The sequence below is a fragment of the Spermophilus citellus genome (assembly GCF_964194105.1).
Source record: "Spermophilus citellus genome assembly, chromosome: 8".
NCBI lineage: Eukaryota > Metazoa > Chordata > Mammalia > Rodentia > Sciuridae > Spermophilus > Spermophilus citellus.
In genome coordinates, this window is record NC_138189.1 from 32508958 (window position 1) to 32529804 (window position 20847).

Below are 20847 nucleotides of genomic sequence, written 5' to 3' on the forward strand. Positions count from 1 at the left end.
GACCCACTGTACATGCAGTGCCCAGCAAAGGGTTGAAGGTGGAGACAGATTAGTGTCCTCCTCCACCTGCCCACTATGGGGCCCACTGGCCATTCCTCCATTCCAATGCTTCTAGATGTCTACCAAAACACGGCAGCAGGGCCTAAGACTATGTGGAGCAGGGCCGATGAGCTGGATACAGCATTCTGCTTTGTTTACTAAGCAACATGAGCCTTTCACATCAGAGGAGAGAGAAAAGAACCAAGCCCTTTCTACCAACAGCTCTCGTCTGAATTCTCACCTCTGAAAAAGCCACAGCTCTCAGGAGAAGGGCCCAGGGATTTATGGCTTGACTCCAGGTTCCCTGTGCCATTTACATGCGCCAACTTCCCAGCTTTCCTACAAACAGGACAAACTGACCACTGATGATGTGGCCCCAGGCAGGCACCTTAGCAACCACTCTGCTAAAAACAAAAAAAAAAAAAAAAAAAGAGGGACTGTAGTGGAATCTGGAAGGACACACTTCTGACCCATGCTAACAAGAGAGGTGAACTAAGCAACATCTGAGTAAAGATTGGGGTTAGGAACGTATGGGTTAAATAGTGAACACAGTTTTCATGAGGCGGTCTTTTGTCTGAGGGTCTCTCAAAGCCAACTGAAATTGTGTCTTACTGCTCAGTGAACTGATCTCAAAAGTCACCTTGAACAGGAAGCAACCAAAATTCCATGTAGACTCGCAAGTTCTCTCTTCCTTCTTTAATTACAGTAACACCATAACTGTTATTCTGAAGTGACATTCCAATTTCTCTGCGGTGTTATCTTGTCCCCCCACCCCTGTCTGACTGCTCTCTTACCACCGTGTATGTAACAGCTGTCAAAGAAATGTCTGCTGTGTGACCGGATGAACCTGCTGCAGGCAACTGTTGAGGGCTCTCACTCTTGGTGTCAATTAAGAGACTGAAAACATAGAAGCCTGGCTACAAACATGATTTCCTCTTAAGAGCCAGAGCCAGAGGCAGAGGAAGAACTCAGACCCTGATATTTGTGGTCCACAGGGCTTCACACTTTGATGAGAACGTAAATAGGACTGAGGGAGTGTCATGGTAGAAAGAAACGGCTTAGGCAGAAGTGGCCTGGCGATGGGATGATTCTAATGGTCCTGTAAGAGGAATCATCATTTCTCTATCAGTTTCTCTATCACTGTAAACAAGAAAGAAATATTTTCATAACTACCTGGTGTTAAAATTCATAGGCAACAGGCCCAAGAGTACAAGACCTGAGAAGTACTGTGTTGGCTCTTTCTCAGGAAGCCTTGGAAAGCCAGCTGTAGGACCCCAGGGCTTGAACAGCTGGCCCTTCAGAAGACCCAGACCTGCTGGATGAACATACGGCTGCCTGAGGCTGCCCAGCTTGAGACTATTCATGGCCCAGAATTCTCTGCCAGGATCCCGTGGGGCCAGGTTTACGCACACGCTGCCCTGGCACTGTCAGGATGCCCACAGTGGCCACGGCTGCCCATCACCTTACCTGCTTCCTGCCGAGTTCCTTCAGGGGGAAGGGAGGTCTGCCTTTCCTTAATTAGCCTTTCCAGGCATCTGCCCACCACCAGACACAGCTGCCAACAGTAGGATAATAATGCATCTTGTTCCAACAGTGCCCTCAGAACTCGGAGCTCACACACGGCTGCCAATTCCTCGACCGCTCATTCAGGCAAATGCAGTGACCAGAAGTTAATAAAGAAAAGGAAGCAGGGGTTCTGCTAGACACACAGCATTATGCTTGGCCATGCTGGCAAATAAAGGGAGGAAAATAGTTTTAGAAACCCCAAAGCCGTCCTCTGGGCTAAGAGGCAAAATGAGCATCCAAGGCCCATGGCGGTGAGGGTCAGCACTGCTCGGTGAGAAGCGATGCTGGGCTGGGTGGGGAAGCCTGGCTTGGAGTGCTGCTGTCCCCCACAGCCATGCATGCAAGGGCAGACCTGTGTGCCTCTCTCTGTTCCTACACATCTCCCCAAGATTGAAAAAGAGGACTCTAATTTTCCCTTTGTGAATGCCAACACAAACCCATGTAAGAGAGGATGAATCTCATCCTGTCAGGACTTGGTATGTTTGTCACTGGCTCTAGGCTCTGGTTCTTGATGGAACCATGTTGATATTCGTTGTCCTTCACTAAGGGCACCTACTAGTTTTAAAATTATTTTTAATTTGATCTTTGTAGTTATATATGACAGTGGAATGTATTTTGACATATACACACACGGAGTATAACGCCCCAGTCTCGTGGTTGTACTTGATGTGGAGTTACACTGATCTGGATTCATGTATGAACACAGGAAGTTCTGTCCAACTCATAGGGCATCTACTCTGAATGACCAACTAACACGTGGGAATGACTTTTGTCACAGACAGTGCCTTACAGGATGGCTGCAATGAAGTCCCCATCCTACATGTTCCTGTACTAAGACCCTGCCAGTCCACTTCTCTGTAAAGTCCATTTCTCTACCTCTTGGATCTGGGCTGTGACTGTTTTTTACCAACAGAATATGGCAGGAATGATGTGGCACCATTTTCAAGCACAGCCTTTTCTCACTTGATGGTCTCAGCTTCCTGTTTCTTGCTACCCAGAGATCACCAATGCCAGAAGCCCAAGTCACAGTAGAGACCCTGGAGGATGGGGTACCATGTGGAGAGGAGCACTAGGCCACTCAGCACCCCAGTGAGCTGCTATCTCCGAAGTAGATCCTCCAGGCCCAGCTGCCCCCGTGTGGATCAGAGAGGAACTGCATCACTGAATCCTCCCCAGATTCCCAGATTCAGAAAATCATGAGCAAAATAAAAGAGTTTTGCAGTGTTTTACAATGATACATACAAACAGATAATAGAAACAAGGTAATCCACAGTATTGGACAAATATAGATGCACCTTATCCTAACAGATCTGTTCCTGGGCTAGTATGCACAAGGCCCTGGTTTGATGCCCAGCAACACAAAAGAGGGGGAAAAGAAGAGATTTGTACCAAGAGTATTTTCTGAATATAAATACAAATGTATATATAAAATCATTTTCTAAGAGCTGAACTTAAATTTATTTAAAAGAATGGGGGCAGTGGATGCAGAATCACGAAATCCTCTTATAATTTAAGTATACTCATTAGGTTAGGCACCATCTACTTTGGGGAAACTAAGCCTGGGATTTCAGGAGGTTAAGATGGTGGGGCTGGGGATGTGGCTCAAGCGGTAGCGCGCTCGCCTGGCATGTGTGCGGCCTGGGTTCGATCCTCAGCACCACATACCAACAAAGATGTTGTGTCCGCCGAGAACTAAAAGAAAAAAAAAAAAAAAAAAAAAGATGGTGGAGATCAAGGTGGCAGAGGATAGGATGGCAGAGGCAGGGTCTAAGAAAAAGGCCAGCTGAAGTCATGTCCCTGTTTACAATAGGTCCTGTTACTATGACAACACCCACCAGGGTAGCAACTCCCACCACAAGTTCTGTATTCTAATTAGACAAAAATAAAGTAACCAATGGGAATAAATGGGGCAAGGTCTTCAGTCAGGTCCCTGCCGAGGGGACCCGGGCACAGCTCAGCTCAGAAGACTCGCCAGCAGCTGGGGGCTGAGCCACTCTGCCTTTGAGTGCTTTGCTCTATTTTATGGAGCGTTACTTTCACTTTCATTTTCAATACAGCTAACCTCTGCCTTACTCCACTCTGTGTTCAGGAAGCCAAGAACCTGAACCCTAAGTGGACACCACCCCACCTCATGTTAAAAGCACATGTACATGAGCCACCCCTTCCACCTGCCTGGGTAGATCCCCAGCACAGTCTTGGCAAATGACACAACAACTCAGCTCTTAGCACAGTGCCAATATCTGCTTGTTTGTTGTCTGTTCCTTGGAAACAGGGGCCATATCTATTCCTCTTCATAGTAGAAACAATAACAATGCATAAATAATGCTTATTATGCTAGGGACTGTTCCAAGCACCTGGAATATGTCTTACATTTATAATACATCAACTCAATGCTCACTATAGCCATGTGATGTAGATGCAATTATTATCTTCATTCTATAGGTGAGGAAACTGAGGCACAGAGAGGCTAAGTAACTTACTCAAGACCGCCCAGCCAATAAGCAGCAAAGGCTTACTGAACCCAGGTGATTGGGTCCAGAGCCCACGCTCTTAACCATTACACCATGCATGAAGTAGTCACTATGTGTTTTTGACTAAATGAACCAGCAATGCAAATCAAATCCAAATTTCTCTCACTGATCAGAATTTCTACAAGAAAAATAATCTAAACCACAGGAATCAAATCAATTATAAGATGTATGAGCCACTATGCATAAATGCTTAGTAATGATAATGAATTTACAACACAGACCAGAAATAAATCTGAATGAGAAAAGGCACTCCCTACCACTTCCTGTTTATCTATTAGTGCTAATCTAGTCAGTAGCCTGCAAATATAATTACTTCATGAAAATCTATGCTAATAAGAACCAAAGGAGAGCTCAGATAAATAAGCTCACAGACGAACAGTAGAATCTCATGTTCATTCATTCATTTCAGTAAATTCCTCTGTCAAACCTCCTAACGGATCGATTGGTATCATCTCCTTCCCTATTCTCTGCATCTGGGGCAGTTTGTAACAAGAGTAAGGAGACAAGCAAACCTTTCATAAAATCCACTGTCTGGATTTAAAACAAAAATCCCTGTGCAGTTGAGCACTGGCTGCAAATGGCCATAAGAGAACTGGAAGGTACTGAGGAGAAAGACCATGTCAATTGCCCTGCAGAATCTGCCTTGTTTTGGTCAGTTCTCCAACTGTACAGTTCACTCTTCGGTGTTTTCTGAAGGCCTGCAGCAACACCATTCCCTGAGAGCTCAGCAGAAACGCAATCCTTTGTCCCACCCCAGAACAATTTTAATAAAAATTTGCCAAGTACTGGAAAGTTTGGAAAATGCTGGAAAGGTTTGAACCACAGAGTCAAGACAAAGATGAGAAGGAATCTATCCCCAAGCAATGACATTCCAGTTATCTTACAGATGCCACCTCCCACAATTCTGCTATCTCAACCCCAAACACCAGGCAGCCACAGTGACCTGAAGCCTAGGGAAGCAGCCACTCAGAACAGGGGGGCACAACTTGGGTTTGGGAATCATATATAGGTAAGTCCAAGTCTGGGTGCCAGTTCCACCTGTTACCGTTTATTCCACTGTGGAATTAAACAAATTATTTAACCTGCTCAAAGCACAAGTTTATTTTGTTTATTTTCATATCCATAGGAAAGTAGCTACGATGCTTTGTGTTTGCAGGAAAATTACATATAAGTGCCTGACCGAGCTCAGGGTGTCCACGGAGTGGGTTCAGAAAGGAGGAGCCAGCCCCTCCTCTGCAGCCCTAGCCCCAGGCGATCTTTCTTTCCTTCTCCAGACCTGAATATAGATCAGACAAACTATTTCATCTCCAGATGCCATAGATCAGGACTGCTACATGTCATTTGAAATCTCAGAACATTTCAGAACCAAAGTGACTTTTAATACGATGACATGTTCATTTTACAAATGAGGAAGCTGCAACCCAGAGCCGTTAGTACTTGGAACAGTATAATCCTCCTTACCCATTTCCTTTAATACATATTTTAAAGAATAATGTTCTAAAAAAAAATCCTCAAAAATATTATAAAAATGACTTGATATACCCTGAGACAAAGACAGTAGAATGGGTGGGAAGAGGCTCAGGAGACCCACCTGCAATGCCATCTCCACCACTAACAAGACTGTGCAACCCTGGAGCCCACTGTTTTCATCTGTACTGTCACATCTAGCTACACGCAATTCTAAGATTCCAAAGGAAATGTAGCCAGTGCCTCTGAAGATGTAATTTTCAATATGGTCCGCCAGGTGGCAGAACATCTCCTTTACAGAAGTCTGAGCAGTTACACAAAGGATAGGAAGAACTAACTGGTGCATGTTTTTCAACACATTAACTTTTCTGCAATTTGATTTTATGTTAGTGTTAATCATGCACCTGAACTGCAATGTATATTCTAGTTTTCTTACCGATGCCACTTGCCACAATTCTGCTATCTCAACCCCAAATACCCAGGCAGCCACAGTGATCTGAAGCCTAGGGAAGCAGAGACTTCCCTAGCAATGTACGCTGTGCCATGCGAAAAAGGACTAAATTCAGATTCTAAACTCTTTCAGAGGGATCAGTACAGAGAACAGATTGTAAAATAATGGAAATTTTAAAGTGCCAGCTACCTGGCCAGCTGAATATGGTAAGGAGCTGTCTTCTTGACAAATGCAGTATGAGTGGCATGATCTAAAAGAGGTATGAGTATACGGAAATATTTAAAACATTGCCCTTGGAAAAATGATACAAAACAGACAAAAAAAATGACTAGGAAAAAATTTTTGAGGTTACAGTAGCAGATGGTTTTAAATTTAAAGATTCACAGGGACTAAACACAATGGGATCTCCTGGATTAGATCCTGGAACAGAAAAGGGACAGCATAACAAAAACTGGAAAAATGAGAATAAAATCTTTCATTAATAGTTATGTATCAATGTTAATTTCTTACTTTTCACCAGTGTTTTTTGGTTCTGTAAGATAGGGGGTCACTTGGTACCCTATACATTTTTACAGTTATAAATGACCAATTTACAATTTAAAAAAAAAATCAGGGGAAAGTGGGTGAAGAGGACATGGGAACTGGTACTATCTTTGCAACTTTTATAGAAATCTAAAAATGTTCCAAGATAAAAATCTTAGTTAAAAAACATATAGTAGAAGGCTGGGGTTGTGGCTCAGCAGTAGTTGTGGCTCGCCTAGCACATGTGAGGCCCTGGGTTCGATCCTCAGTACCATGTAAAAATAAATAAATAAAACAAATGTATTGTGCCCAACTACAACTAAAAATAAATATTTTTAAAAAATATAGAAAAGGAAACAGCCAAGAATAGACAGAAACACAGTTTCATAAGAAATGTCCTGTTCAATGATTTGATATTTTTTTTGTAAGGGGGCGGGTACTGGGGATTGAACCCAGGAGCACTTACCCACTCAGCCACATCCCCATCCCTTTTTAAAAATATTTTATTTAGAACCAGGGTATTGCTGAGTTGCTTAGGGCCTTGCTAAGTTGCTGAGGCTGGCTGTGAACACGTGATCCTCCTGCCTCAGCCTCCTGAGCTGCTGGGATTAAGGCGTGTTCCACTACACCTAGCTTCAATGATAATTTTAAGAAGAGGAAGTTTTAGGGCTGGGTGGCAGTTCAGTTGGAGAGTGTGTGTCTAGCTTGTGTGAAGCTCTGGGTTCAATCCCAGTACTGGAAAAAAAAAGAAGAAGTAGAAGAGGAGGAGGAAACTCACACTGGGAGTTAGTAGCTCACATGCAATAAAACTAAAAATGAACATTAAAAAAAATAAAAATGACAAAGCCTAGTGTGAACTGGGTTGTGGACAAATAGGTGAATTCTAGGATATTACTGATGAGATTATATGTGACCACTGGCTTTCTGGAAAGCAATTTTGCAATAAGTGACAGAACTGATAGCCTTTGACCTGGTAATATCAGTTTTAGCAATCTCTACTAAAGCAATAATTTAAAAGAAAAAAAAAGAACTATTTTTTTTTTTAATGAAGTTGTGGCTCTGCTCTGTATTACTGGCAACTGCTCCCAGGCCTTCTGAGGCCTAGATGGATTATGGTCCTCTTAACTGAATGATGAAACTAAGAATGACAACTCTGAGAATTCTGGAAACATGTGAAGTAATTTTTAAAGAACTCACTACATGCAATGTAGAGTCCTCACCTGTGTCCGAAACAGAAAAAGGGTATTAGTGGGAAAAAAATATATAGTTCAATTATACCATGATTATGAAGGTGTTAATAGGGAGAACAAGGAGGAGGACATATGGGAACCCACTCTTTGCAACTCTTTTATGAATCCATAATTATCTCAAAGTAAAAAGGTAAATAAATGAAGAGCTTAGAATGACACACAAACCCATGCTCATATGGCCATCAGCTACAGAACATGATTACTGTATCCAAAAGTTAGGGAGACTCAAGAAACAGTTCCAGAGTTATAAAATACTCTGCTCTTGGGGAATGTACACACACCTTTATGGTTATTATATGTTGCCATTGGCATTTAGAGTTTTTCATAAACAACTCATGATCAAGATGCCACAGTGGGTAGGGTTTAGAAGTATGCACATTCTTTTCTTTTTAAAATATCTTTATTTTGTTTATTTTTATATGGTGCTGAGGATCGAACCCAGGGCCTCACACATGGTAGGCAAGCGCTTTCCCTCTGAGCCACAACCCCAGCCCTAGAAGTATCCACATTCTGATAGTCTAAAAGTTATTAGTATTTTTTGGCATGTAAGTTTTTTCTTTTTCTTTTGTGGTACTGGATTGAACCCAGAGCCCCTACATGCTAGGAAAGTGCTCCACTACTTAGCTACATTCCCAGTCCCTCTCTCTCTTTTTTTTTTTTTTTTAACTTTCAGAAAGGGTCTTGATAAGTTGCCTAGGCTGGCCTTGAACTTGTGATCCCCATGCCTCAGGCTCCAGAGTGGTAGAGGTTATAGGCCTATTCCAGCTAGCATGTAAATTCTGTCTAGGAAATAAGGAGGAAATTTTCTATAAAAACCTTTTTAGTAATCATTTCTCAGACTATATTTAGAATTCCTTTCTATAGAGAATTAAATACCATGTTTTAAAGAGAGAGAGAGAGAAAAAAAATTTTTTTAATATTTATTTTTTAATTTTCGGAGGACACAACATCTTTATTTTATTTTTTATGTGGTGCTGAGTATCGAACCCAGTGCCCCACGCATGCCAGGCGAGCGCGTTACCACTTGAGCCACATCCCCAGCCCTTAAATACCATTTCTAAAGAAAGGATATTTTCTACTTATCTGGGGGGCATTCATTCCACACACAGTCCATCCTGGTCTCAAGCCAGAACAGAGCGCTGGTCTACGCTGTCACAGTCCTCTACTGATTTACTTCAGATGAGTTGTGCCTGGGTGTTTGCTTCCAGTACGAAATGCTATAAAGCTGGCAAAATTCTAATTTCTGAGCAATGTTCTTGAGAACACTGACCACATGGTGGCCCTTAAATAAAGTTTTGTGTGGGAAAAAAAATCATTTTTTTATTTCTTAAGTTAGTCTAGTGATCACGGGCTCTGGAGCCAAGTAGCTTGGATTCAAATCTTGGCTCGATGACTTACTATCTATTTACTTTCCCAGGCCTCAGTTTCCCCATCTGCAATATGGAGATAATGCTATAGCCTTCTGTAAATTTAAGGGAGCACAAGTCAACAGAATGAAAGGTTTTAGGAACACGCCTAGCAAAGAGTTAGTACTCAGTAAATACTCATTTTTCAATTATTTTATAATGAAGCACAAGAAAAACCTTCACATTCTGTAAGGAATTGGAAGGTTCTGCCTAATACACAGCGCGATTCATACAAAGCAGAAACTCCTCCTCCCTCCTGACATGCCTTCGGTCCTCAGTGCTGGTGGAGACGTTCCATAACAAGGGACCCTTCAGAACACAGGGTGGCAGGGTGGTAGTTAGAAGCACGTGGAGGTTTGCAAAAGTCCTTTCAAGATTCTGATTTTCCCTTTTAGGCGTTCATGCCATTCACCCTAAGAGTGGATTTCACCTCGGTGCAAATACAGACAGATGTTCCTTGACATACAGTGGGGTTATGTCCTTATGAGTCCCTTGTGAATTGAAAATACTGTGAAGTTGAAATAGCACTGAATACACCTAACCTACCCCACACTGTAGCTCAGCAGCATGAGGCACTGCAGAGTACCGGTTTGTGCCCTGGTGATCTCATGGCTGACTGGGAGCTGTGGCTTGTGGACCCTGTCCCCAGCCTTGGGAGAGACCAAAGTTCAAAGTTCCAAGTATATTTTCTATTGAATATACGTTGCTTTTGCACCATCATAAAGCTGAACGATAGTAAGCTGGGACTATCTGTGATCACCAGGACACCCCCCACCCCGACCCCAAACCACCAGCAGCTGATTAATTTTAGTAAATGTGCAAATCCTGTGACCTGAAAAGCTTGGTATAATTTTTTCTTTTTTCTGTTTCTTTTCCTTTCTGGTCAATATTGTTCCAACCGTCATGATGCACTGTTTATTCCTTTATATTTTCTATAGTTTTTTAAAAAGCATTTGTTCTTATAAGTCTTCTCAGATATTTTACGAATCCAAGTAAGTAATACAATACACTTTTTTCTTTTGTGTTTTAAAATTAAGCACAGCTTCAGTAACTTATGACAAAGCGGAGCCTCCTTATTAACATGAACAAGTTTATGGACAGACACACTGACAGCAGGAGGCGGGCAGATAAAGAATTCAGTAAGTAATACAACTAGAGGAAGAAAAAGAGACCCAACCCACCCACTTAAGTATAATTTAACCAGCCTCCCTATTCCTGTCACCAATTCTGTCTCCAGTCTGTGAATTACCCTCCCGCCCACTCTTGTCAGTTTCAGGGCTTCAGAGCCAGCACTGCCCCATTCAAGGTGCCCGTAGATCTGCACTTCCTGCCCCTCCCTCTCCCCCTCCAGCCTCTGCTGATAGCCCTTGTAAAACACCTGATAGCAAAGCAAATTATTCACAGCCCTCATTGCTGTCTTATTGCATCCCTTCCTTGACTTAAAATTTATCTTTAAAAGCCAGCCTGTTAGCAGCAGCCCAAGGACTTGTTTGGAATGTTACTTGCTTCTGAGCAGCTCATCCTATGGTGATGTGCTTAGCAGGAAGCTGAGTGAACTCAGAGCAGCAGATTCCCCTGGGAGCCCTGAGATCCTTATAGAACCAGGTGTCAAGATGACAATTTCTGGCAAAGAAGCCAAGGTTTTGAACCTGCAAGGTATACTCCTTTTAACTACTACTAAGGAAACCCATTTGCAATTGTATTAACAGACATAGATCTACTTTGAGATTTAGAATAGAAAAAAGTCTGGAGGGATCCTTCCCTCTCCATGGCCCAGGAGACGGAGGAGAAAATGATGACGAAGAACACACGGGAACATTCCACAGCGGGTAGCACTGAGCACCCGCCGTACAGTGTGGAAATGAAAACATGAAACATGAAAAATGAAAATGCAGAGGCTCCCCTGTTCAAAACACAGAAAAAGAAATGATATAGAAAGTGCTCAACATAAAGCTCTTTCCCTTCTCCTGCACCCTCTCTCCTCTTGCTATTGTATTTCTGCATTGCATTTAATGCTGCCCTCCCTCAGTCACAGGGGCATGTGCAGAGGGTGTGCCAACCCCCCAACAGGTGCCCAAGGCCCTGCCTGTGTCTTGGTGCACACGCACAGGCCATCAGCTTTGGGGTTCCATCACCAGCTGTTACACAGATGCACCATCTGCTGTCCAGCAGTGAGGAAACCAGTCAGGAATCTCCTTTTCCCATGGGCCCATCACCATAATCCATGACAGACAGGCGCCCTACAATATCACGCCCGGACACACTAGGTACGTGGATGGGGAGGGGGCAGGCAAGAGGCTCACTCCAGAGTTGCCTGCTGGATACACTCCATGCTCCATCCTGAGATGCCAAGGGTGTGGGACACCTCCTCTAATCCACCCCATGCTCATGGCCAAACCCATTCTGAAGGAGGAAGGCAGCAGGAGTCTCTGAGTGGAGCCAGAGATCAGAGGACTGAGCAGGGCCTGGGGTGTCAAGGTGGGCAGGCAGCTGAGCAAGAACTGCCTGGGTAGTCAGGGAGGCCAGAGTGCGCACAGCCTAGGCTCCAATCCTGAATGCATGCTGCACTATCCCACAGGGCTTCAATTATAAAATAAAAATCCAAAACAAATGATTATTTCAAGACAACCATGCAACATTAGAAACTGTGTAAGGGGCCCTCTCAGCATGAGGCCCGGTGAAACTGCATTGGCCACAAGCCCATAAGGGTCTCACTGGGACCCCACCAGAAATTCCAAAGCAAAATGGAGACCAGGTTGCCCTCATTTTTCATCATAAAGCAGAATCTCCAGCCAGTGTTCACGACAGGGATGGCAAAGGCGTTCCACCTGCAGAGGTGCGGGTTGCCCTGGCAAAGGAGGGTCTCACATCCTGCCTGTTCATCCTCTCTCTCTATAGGGCAGCACTGGAAGTGTCTTTAAAAACTTCTGGAGCCCTCATCTGAACAGTCGTTATCTTAGCTTATTATATTCTTCAAAAAAGTGATGTAGTGACATTCAGGCAGTCTTAATATTTAGACATACCCCAAACCTAACTTGGCCTATGGATTTTCTTAGAGTGATTAATCCAGATGATTAAAAAAAATAGAGATGATCAAGGAATAATTACTTATTAAGTGGCTCTGGACTGATGGTTTGTAAAAAGAAGGCCATTATCCACAGTCCTTATTTTGATGCAAGAATATATTTTTCTTACAAACCTTGGCTTCTGGGTCACTGTTGATACTACAAGAATCGTCATCATCAGCATGAGGGACATTTCTAGAAAGAAAACCAGAAAACTGGTCTTAGAATTCTATCGCACACACTCGCTGCAAAGGTTGCACTTTTCAATCGCAGACCCCACCCACATCCTTCCTACCTGAGTTTCAAAGATGCATAACGTAGCGTTGCTCCTTCGAACTCTTTTAAACTGGGGTCTGGATTGACTGTGGCTGCATGCAAATCCTAGAGGAAAAAAGATCCTTGTTAATGTACGACTGGGTGTGTGTGTGGGGGGGTTGTTACATTGCCTCCAGCATTAAAGGGGAGCGAAGTTCCCGCAGAGGCAGAGAGTGGTGTGAGCTTAGGCAGAGCAAGGCATGCAAGGGCTGCTGGAGGCTTGACTTGGTGCACAGGTGCCTGTTCTCAACAGGGAACCTGGGGCCATCAGCTTGGAGTCATTCACAACAGGAGACATCAAAAAAGGCAACATGAGTGTGAGCTGCACGCCCCTCATCAGAAGCCCCTTCGCTTCGTTCCTGCAGAATGCAGGATATTCACAAAGAAGAAAATCATACAGCCGCAGCCATGCAGAAAGGAAAACGTATGGAACGATCTAAAATCTGACAATATACTTGCCTTCCAAATGTCACTATTAATCTTTCCCCCATTCAGAACAGCAAAATCACTCCATGGCTGTTTCTAGACATGTAATTATTCACACAGGAAAAAAGCACATTGATTTAAAGAAAAAAGAAAAGAAAAAGAAAAAAAAAACACAAGACACTGTTGTTAGCATTGATATTCACAGGATGGGTTAGGGAACAAATTAACTCTAACAGCAACTTGTTAGTTCACTCTAAGACTAGCTTATCACCTGCAGACTAGGGCAGGGGGAGACAGGGGCATTTTAATTACTTACCAAAACAAATGACTGAATGTTATCAGAACCAGACAGTGATTTTCTAAATGTAGTTTTCAAAGCAAACCATATGCCTAAATTCCATAGGAACACCCTCCCCCCACCACCTTAACCAGACAGAACTGTTTTACAGGGGTAGCGGGTAGGGATGACAACATGTTAGTCTGTCAACTGAGGATGCCCATGGCCAAGAACACAAAAATCTGAGGATCAAGTTATTGTCACTTACAGAAAGGGGAGACAGGGTTAGTAAGGAGCACAGACTGACAGCAATATCTTGCTGAAATTTGTTTTACTGAACAAAAAATCATTCTAAACACTCTAAATCCCTCTAGCTCATAAAATGCTCTCCTTCCTTGCCACACAAACCTCCTGAGAGATTAATATGTGGGAACTAAATGATTTCCTAAGCAGAATCACAGCACAAAGCATGGTGCCTTGCCTCAGAGGGAAACTCCTGCAACAGGTCTCTGCCTCTCAACCACTCCTCTCTCCACCTCTGACAATAAGGGCCACGTCCGACAATAAGGAATGTCTTTTCTTTCTTCTATGCCAAGGAAATATTCAAATATTTTTCACTTAAGATTTGCAGAAATAAATGAAACTAATAGAATGCAAGGACAGTCCTGTGAGTCTCTGTTCACTGACTGGTCAGGCAAATCTCTTGCTTTGGGTAATAAATGAACAAAACAATTTTTTTTTCAAGGAAGTAATGTCTCAACTTTGTTCTTTGGAAATGAGAAATGAGTACTGACCCATCACCTTAAACTCATGTTAATACAGTTCTTAAAACCACTAAGGGAAGACAAATTTAAATTCAGATGATCCAAAGATGCTTTTTTTTTTTTTTTTTTAAACTCTGTAGGTCTTGATAAGGGCAAAGGCGCTGCAAATGAGATGCATTTTCTCAACTCCACAGTAGCTGTGTTTGCTTTCTGGGGCTGAGCACCTGAATTGCAGAGTTTATAATACGAAAGATCACCATACTTATTGTTTAAAAAAATCACTTTTAATGAATAAGAGGGTAGGAACCCAGCCCCTTACCTCTCTCCTTACTCTATCAGTGTTCAACCTCCGCTGAGGAGAAAATTCACTTAGGAGAATCTTAGACTCTTAGTGGAGATGGAAAGGCAAACCCCGAGATGGGTGTGGGACTCAATGCACCAGTGTTCTCCTGGGGACAAGACGCCCAACTTGCTCATGCTTTTCTCTTTCTTTTTGGCAGTACTGGGGATTGAATCCAGGGGCGCTCTATGATATTTCCCTAGCCCTTTTTATCTTTTGAGATAGGGTCTTGCTAAATTACTCTGCTGTCCTTCAACTTGCATCCTCCTGCCTCGGCTTCCTGAGTTGCTGAGATTACAGGCAGTCACCGCTGTGCCTGGCTGCTCATATGTTCAGAGGGGTCAGTGACCAAAAGGTTTAGCATCGACATTATAGGGGATATAATAAGGATTCATGATAAGGACCTGAGATTAAGTGCAAACTAAAATTTCAAGTTAGATTTTTATGTTTAACAATGAAAACAAGCACCAGACCTGGTGGCACACTCCTATGATTCCAGCAATTTGGAAGGCTGAGTCAGGAGGATGGCAAGTTCAAGGCCAGGCACAGCAAATGAATAAGACTCTGTCTCAAAAAGGACTGGGCATGTGGCTCACTGGTATAGTGCCCCTGAGTTCAACCTCCAGGACCCCATCTCCCCAAGAAAAGAACATGTGGCTCCAAGTTATCATTTTTGTTGATGGGTCTGTTTTTCACTTAAGTTGAACTTTGAAAAAGAATGTCAGATGATGAATTAAAGGAATTTGAGATAACTGTGTCCTCGTAGAAAAATTTAGGAATTAATTAAAAAAAAAATAAAGAAATAAAAGGAGGGGTGTCTGAAAAAAGAAATCTGAAATCAGAATTTACCCCAGACGGGCTATGTGTTAGCAAAAGAAGAGTATTTTCTAAAGCAAGTATTCAGAAAAGTTCCAGCACTTAATAAAAACAGGTCTCTGTGTGCATATGTGCTCTTTTTTAAAAAATGTTTTTTAAATATATTTACTCTTTGGACATAGGAGTCTCTGTAAAGTGAAAGCTGATTACAGTTCTAGGCCTATGTGAATCCACTTCTCTTGCCACGGAACACAGGTCAGCTGGCAATCTTCCAACAATCACCTTTTAGAGATTTAAATAAACAAAGGCCCTATACAGTGATTTTTCCAAAATCTTACAATAACATGGGCTCTCCTGAAGAGACCCTTCAGTATAAAACTCAAGTAAGGAAAAATGGAAACTGGCGATATTCAGTTAGGAAAGGGCCAAAGATCTCTTTTCCCTCCTATATTTAAAAACATCCATTTACGTCAAAGATGAGAAACTTTCTCCCCAGTATAAGTAACCATAATTTTTTTCTTTTTTTAAAAAGGAAGGTCAATGAAATACAAAGACTTTTTCTTAAATTTGAAGAAGTACACAGCCATCTAAATATTTTTAATTCATAAGAGAGAATGTTTTCTACATTTAGCTAATAATTTTAGTTAATAAAAATTTTCCAAAAACAACCAATGAGAGAGTCTGTGGTTTTACAGAAATTCTCTGGCCACTGGGGTCGGCAGTCTGGGTTGTGGGGGTGGGAGGGATAAAGGAAGAGACAAAAAGAAAAAGCAATGGAGGAGGGAAAGCAGTGAAGCCATATGCTCAGGTGAGACTGATGGGAGGAACGGAGAGTGATAGAAAGCTGCACTAATCTCCTGTGAGCAACAGCCTCCCACCTGGTACCTTCCAGGCAATTCAGCTAAAGCCTCCCACGGCCAAGTGATGTTCTGCTACCAAAATGCAAACCAGAGAGTGAGAGTAGAGGGCTGGGGACATGCTCTCCTGGTGCTTGTCCTGACCTTGCCCAGCTTGCAACATCCCATATGCTGAATATGATGATCGTGTGCAGTTCTGGGTCCTCAGAGACTGTGTGTACGGGACGACTGACCCCTGCCTGGAACACAGCACCCTTCATGACCCATCAGCACCAAGCAAAAAACTGTGCAGGGGTGGGTCTACTAAAGGAAGCCAGCTTGTTTCTTCCATATTTCTCTCTTGGGGTCTTGGAAAGCAATTCCACAAGTCAAAAAAAAAAAAAAAGAAGCACTATCCTTTCGCTGGAAAAAGGCCAATATTAGAATTGATCCTTTGACAATGTCAACAGGATGTTCCCGAGGATGGAGTCTCATAGGGCTGGGAAAGTCCCCACGAGGGAACCTTCCTCAGGGTGCACTATAGTTCAATTCTTCCTCCAAAAAGCATGTGCCGGAGAGCACCCCCAGTGTAGCAGTATTGGGAGGTGGGGCCTGATGGGAGGGGGTTGAACCGAGTCTCCACCCCCTTAAATGGATGAAAGCCAATTATAAAAGACCATAAGTTTGCAAGTTCTTTTGCTTGTTCTCTCTTGTACTGTGTGTTCACTAGAGGGCCCTTGCTAGAGGCAGCCCTGGATCTTGGATTTTCTGGCCTTCAGAACTGTGTGCCAATAAATTTCTGTTCATTGTAAGTCACCCAGTGTCTGTGGAACTGTTGCTGGAACACAAAACCAACTAAGCCAGGGTACCCAGAAGGTTTCTGGGAAGTGGTATCAAAACGCAAACCAGGGAGAATGGAGAGCTAAACTGCTGAGGACCAAGTGAGGACGAGAGCATTTGAACATCTGGCAATGGCTCTGGCAGAAGATGCCATGTCATCTGTGTGTCACTCCCAAAGCTCTGAAGCTAGTCCAGCTGTGGGAAAGCTGGGGTCCAAGTCCTAAGTCTGCTTTCATTTGCTCTGTGGCCTGGGTTCTACCATGTATCAAACAGGGCTAAGAACACCTTGTATCAGAGTGAAGACAACCTGTGATAAGAATGTTGGCTCTTAGCTCAGGGGCTGGCTACCAATAGGTGCCCTAGAAATGACAGTTCCCTCATCCTCTACTCTCTCTCTTCCTGCATGACAGAGAGTCTGATGACTATGAAGTGTCTGAATTACACTTTTCAATCTGTTTTGTCAAGACTTGAGGCTCACACCGATTGTGGTTTGTGCATGCCTATCATCCCAGCAATGCAGGAGGATCTCAAGTTTGAGGCCAGACTCAGGAACTCACTGAGGTCCTAAACAACTTAATGAGACCTGGTTTCAAGATAAAACATAAAAAGGGGCTGGGGATGTGACTCAGTGGTTAAGTGCCCTTGGGTTCAATCCCAGGACCACCCCCCCCCAAAAAAAAGGACTTTAGACTAACAAGTGTGGCCTTGATGGAAATGGTGGAAAACCTGCAATATTGGAATTCCAGAATTCCAAGGAATCAGCCAGGCAGTATTAAATGAGCATTCTGTACATTTATGTGTGTATATGTTTCCCTTTCTTTTCAAATACTCTCTGTGGTTTGGGTGGATGTGATGCTATAGGGGGAGTCCAGCAGTTCCCCCTTCTCCACAGTTTTGCTGTCTGCAGTTTCAGTTATCAGCTGTCAACCAGGGTCCAAAAATATTAAATGGGAAAACACAGAAATAAAGTTTCTAAGTTTTAAACTGTACATCATTCTGAGTATTGTGATGAATTTCCATACCATCCTCCTCCTCGCTCCTGGGAAACAAACCCTCAGTTTGTCCGCACACCTGTGCTGTATATACCTGTGCTGGAACTTAGTAGCTGTCCTGGCTGTCAGACTGACTGCTGCAATACTGCAGTCCATCTAGGGGTTGGTACAGATAGATTTTAGGCAGCTACTAAGGGATTTCAGAATGTGTCCCCTGTGGATAAGGGAAGACAACTGTATGGCATATGTTTTATTATATAAACACAATTCAGAAAAGTAAAAAAAAAAAAAATAGTAAGACCGAGGCTGGGGTGGTGGTTCAGTGGCAGAGCATTTGCCTCCTACGTGTGAGGTACTGGGTTCAATCCTCAGCACCACATAAAAATACTTAAATAAAGATACTGTGTCCATCGACAAATAAAAAATATTTTTTAAAAACTAGTAAGACTGACAGAGTTTTGTGCAATTAGATCTCTGAGCACCAGCATAATGTAGACACTCTACTCTGGATGGTTCTAGCGCTGGCTCTGCCATTAGAGCAAACCAGTCAAAGCTCCCTCTCTCTGAGGCTGGGTTTCGCCTTCATTCAGCAAACATCTGATGAACTTTATCACTACCACCAACTGTGCCAGGTCTGGGGACATAAGACGAGGACACCAGGTCCCGACCCCCACAGTTTTCTGGAGGGAGATTAACATGCTCTAGGTCATGACACTTCGAAAAAATGAGATAGAATAAGGAGCTTTCAAAGCAGATGATGGAGAGCAGCAGTCCCCGAGAGACACTGGGGTGAGGCCAAAGAATTTAAGAGCAAGTGACACACAAAAATAAGAGACTTGGTTCCCTAGAGGGCTGGTTGTCACACAGCACTCAGCACTGAGTCCCCCGGAAAGCTTATGTAAAAGCAGATTTCCAGGTCCCACACATTTTACAAGTCCCCAGAAATCCTCCTGGTTGCTGTTTTAGCTCAAAGGCTGAGAAAGACTGTCACAATATCTCCAGTGCTCTTTCCAGATCTAAAAAGTCTTGATTTGTCAAGAAGTTCAGTAAAATGATGACAAAATGGCCCTTGATGTTGTCATCTTATTTCCAAGTGTACATGGAAATACACTGGTTCTAAAGGAATGAATTCCACCCCTCCTGGGCACTAACTGCTCAGAGCACCCAGAGAGGCCATGCAGAGGGCTTCAACAGGAACAGAGCATTCACGACCAAGGTGAGGTTACAGTTCTGAAGAATGATTCACCTGCCACCTTCTCTATCCTCTCTTTTGGAGAAACCAGATGGTCTCTCACTCAAAAAGATTTGTAAGTAAGATTTGGCTATGGGCCAGTTATTCATAAAAACATTCTGTGTGGCTCTCATCTAAAATTCAACACCCGAATAATTTGAGAGGTAATTTTGAACAAATAAATGGCTTGGGGTAGGGAAGAGCACCACGTGCCAATTTTGGTGGCAAATGTTTCCTGGTCTGTTTGTAAACTTTGAAAAAACACGGCTGACATGTGCGGTGGAAACATTATCCACGGCGCTTAACACTTCGCGAGTGAACTTTGGAATGTGAAACGTGGAATTTTCAAACTGTAAGGATGCCTTCAGTCCTAAACTTTTGTGAAGTCAACAGATTTGGCACTTATTTGACTAATTTTTTCCCCCAACTGAGCTCAGGATAAAGCTGAATAAAAATATGCATTTCTAACACGACACAAGTGTCTTCTCTCCTTTAACATTTTGCCTTTGCTCATGTTTCAAGATTAGTTGAAATAGATTCTATTTAGGGATCAAAGAAATGATGTTAGAGAAACATTCATTTTTCTTCCGCTGTCATTAGCACCTGAAGTGGTGCTATTAAGAGAAGTCATTTTCTAGAAGGCTCCGTGTGTAACAGAGCTGTTCCTCGGGATGAGATGAAGAGACTTGAGTCTGCAGGCTTCCTGATGCATTCTGGGAAGCTTGGAGGGAGGCTGGGGTCAGCAGACCTGAAGTCGGGTGGACTCTACCGTGGAGCAGCTCCGCTAGCTTGTGTAAGCCCTTGGCATCTCTGGGTTTCAGGGTTGTCAAGTGTAAAATGGGAGTGACAACTAGAGTCCCAGGTGCCTGTTTCATAGAGAGGAAAGCGACAGACACTGCCTGGAGCTGGAAATCTCTGTGGTTTACCATCACCACCAGGGTTCCCACATCCCGGTATGTGGCAGCTGGGTTTTTCTCCAACTCTCTCATTCCTCCCCTCTCTCCCTGCTCATCCCTTTGCTTCTCTGATTTTTAAATTTAATCCCTCTTACATCTGCTTGGTTCTCTGACTCAATGGATGGCCTCAGGTACAGAGGGGAGAATGAGCAAGAAAGAAACCATCGAAAGGTGAATCAGAAGAATTCCTGTCCCATAAGTCTATTAAAGGATTGGATACGAGTCCCTATTTCTAAAACTTCTAAAAATAGTCATCTATTAACAAAGATTTGTGGAGGGATAAGACTTTGCTAGTATAATGGCATGGTCAGCAGCAGAAGAGAGGAATGGCACCAGCCTAAGGTGGAAATTCACATAGTGTGTGGGGGGGGGGCAGGGCAAAGCACAGGGCTGAATTGGGACAGAATGTCTCCCCACTCTAATACCAGCTACATGGCTACTCAACCCTCAGACTCTCTTTTCTTAAATATTGTACATAATAGCTGTCTTTCCTCCCATAGGAACATCATCTGGTAAAAGAAATAATATTTATAAAAATACCCTGAATTTTTTTCTTTTCTTTTTTTTTTTTGCAGTGCAGGGGATGCCATCCAGGGCCTTGTGTACGACAGGCAGACACTTTACCACTCTACTGCTGAGCTACACTGTAGAGCCAACAAACCCCTAAAAGCAACAATGAGGCTGAATTATGGGGATATATTGAACACCAAGATTGAACTCCAAGAGGGAAGGAAAATGGGGTGTGTCCCTTCTGAGC

At 43.2% G+C, this 20847-nt stretch overlaps 1 protein-coding gene across 9 annotated transcripts in view; it reads right to left on the reverse strand.

Annotated features, from left to right (window-relative positions):
- Positions 1–20847, reverse strand: part of APBB2 (amyloid beta precursor protein binding family B member 2) — a 338567-nt gene that overhangs the window by 87641 nt on the left and 230079 nt on the right. For 7 of the 9 annotated variants that reach the window (XM_081303291.1, XM_081303292.1, XM_081303281.1 and 4 more), the window contains 3 exons: positions 13072–13134; positions 12593–12678; positions 12432–12492 (listed from right to left, as the gene is read on the reverse strand). In XM_081303291.1, the coding sequence (XP_081159417.1) occupies positions 12432–12492; positions 12593–12678; positions 13072–13134 (210 nt within the window). The remainder of the gene's footprint in view (positions 1–12431; positions 12493–12592; positions 12679–13071; positions 13135–20847) is intronic. The other 2 variants (XM_081303294.1, XM_081303293.1) reach the window with 1 other exon arrangement.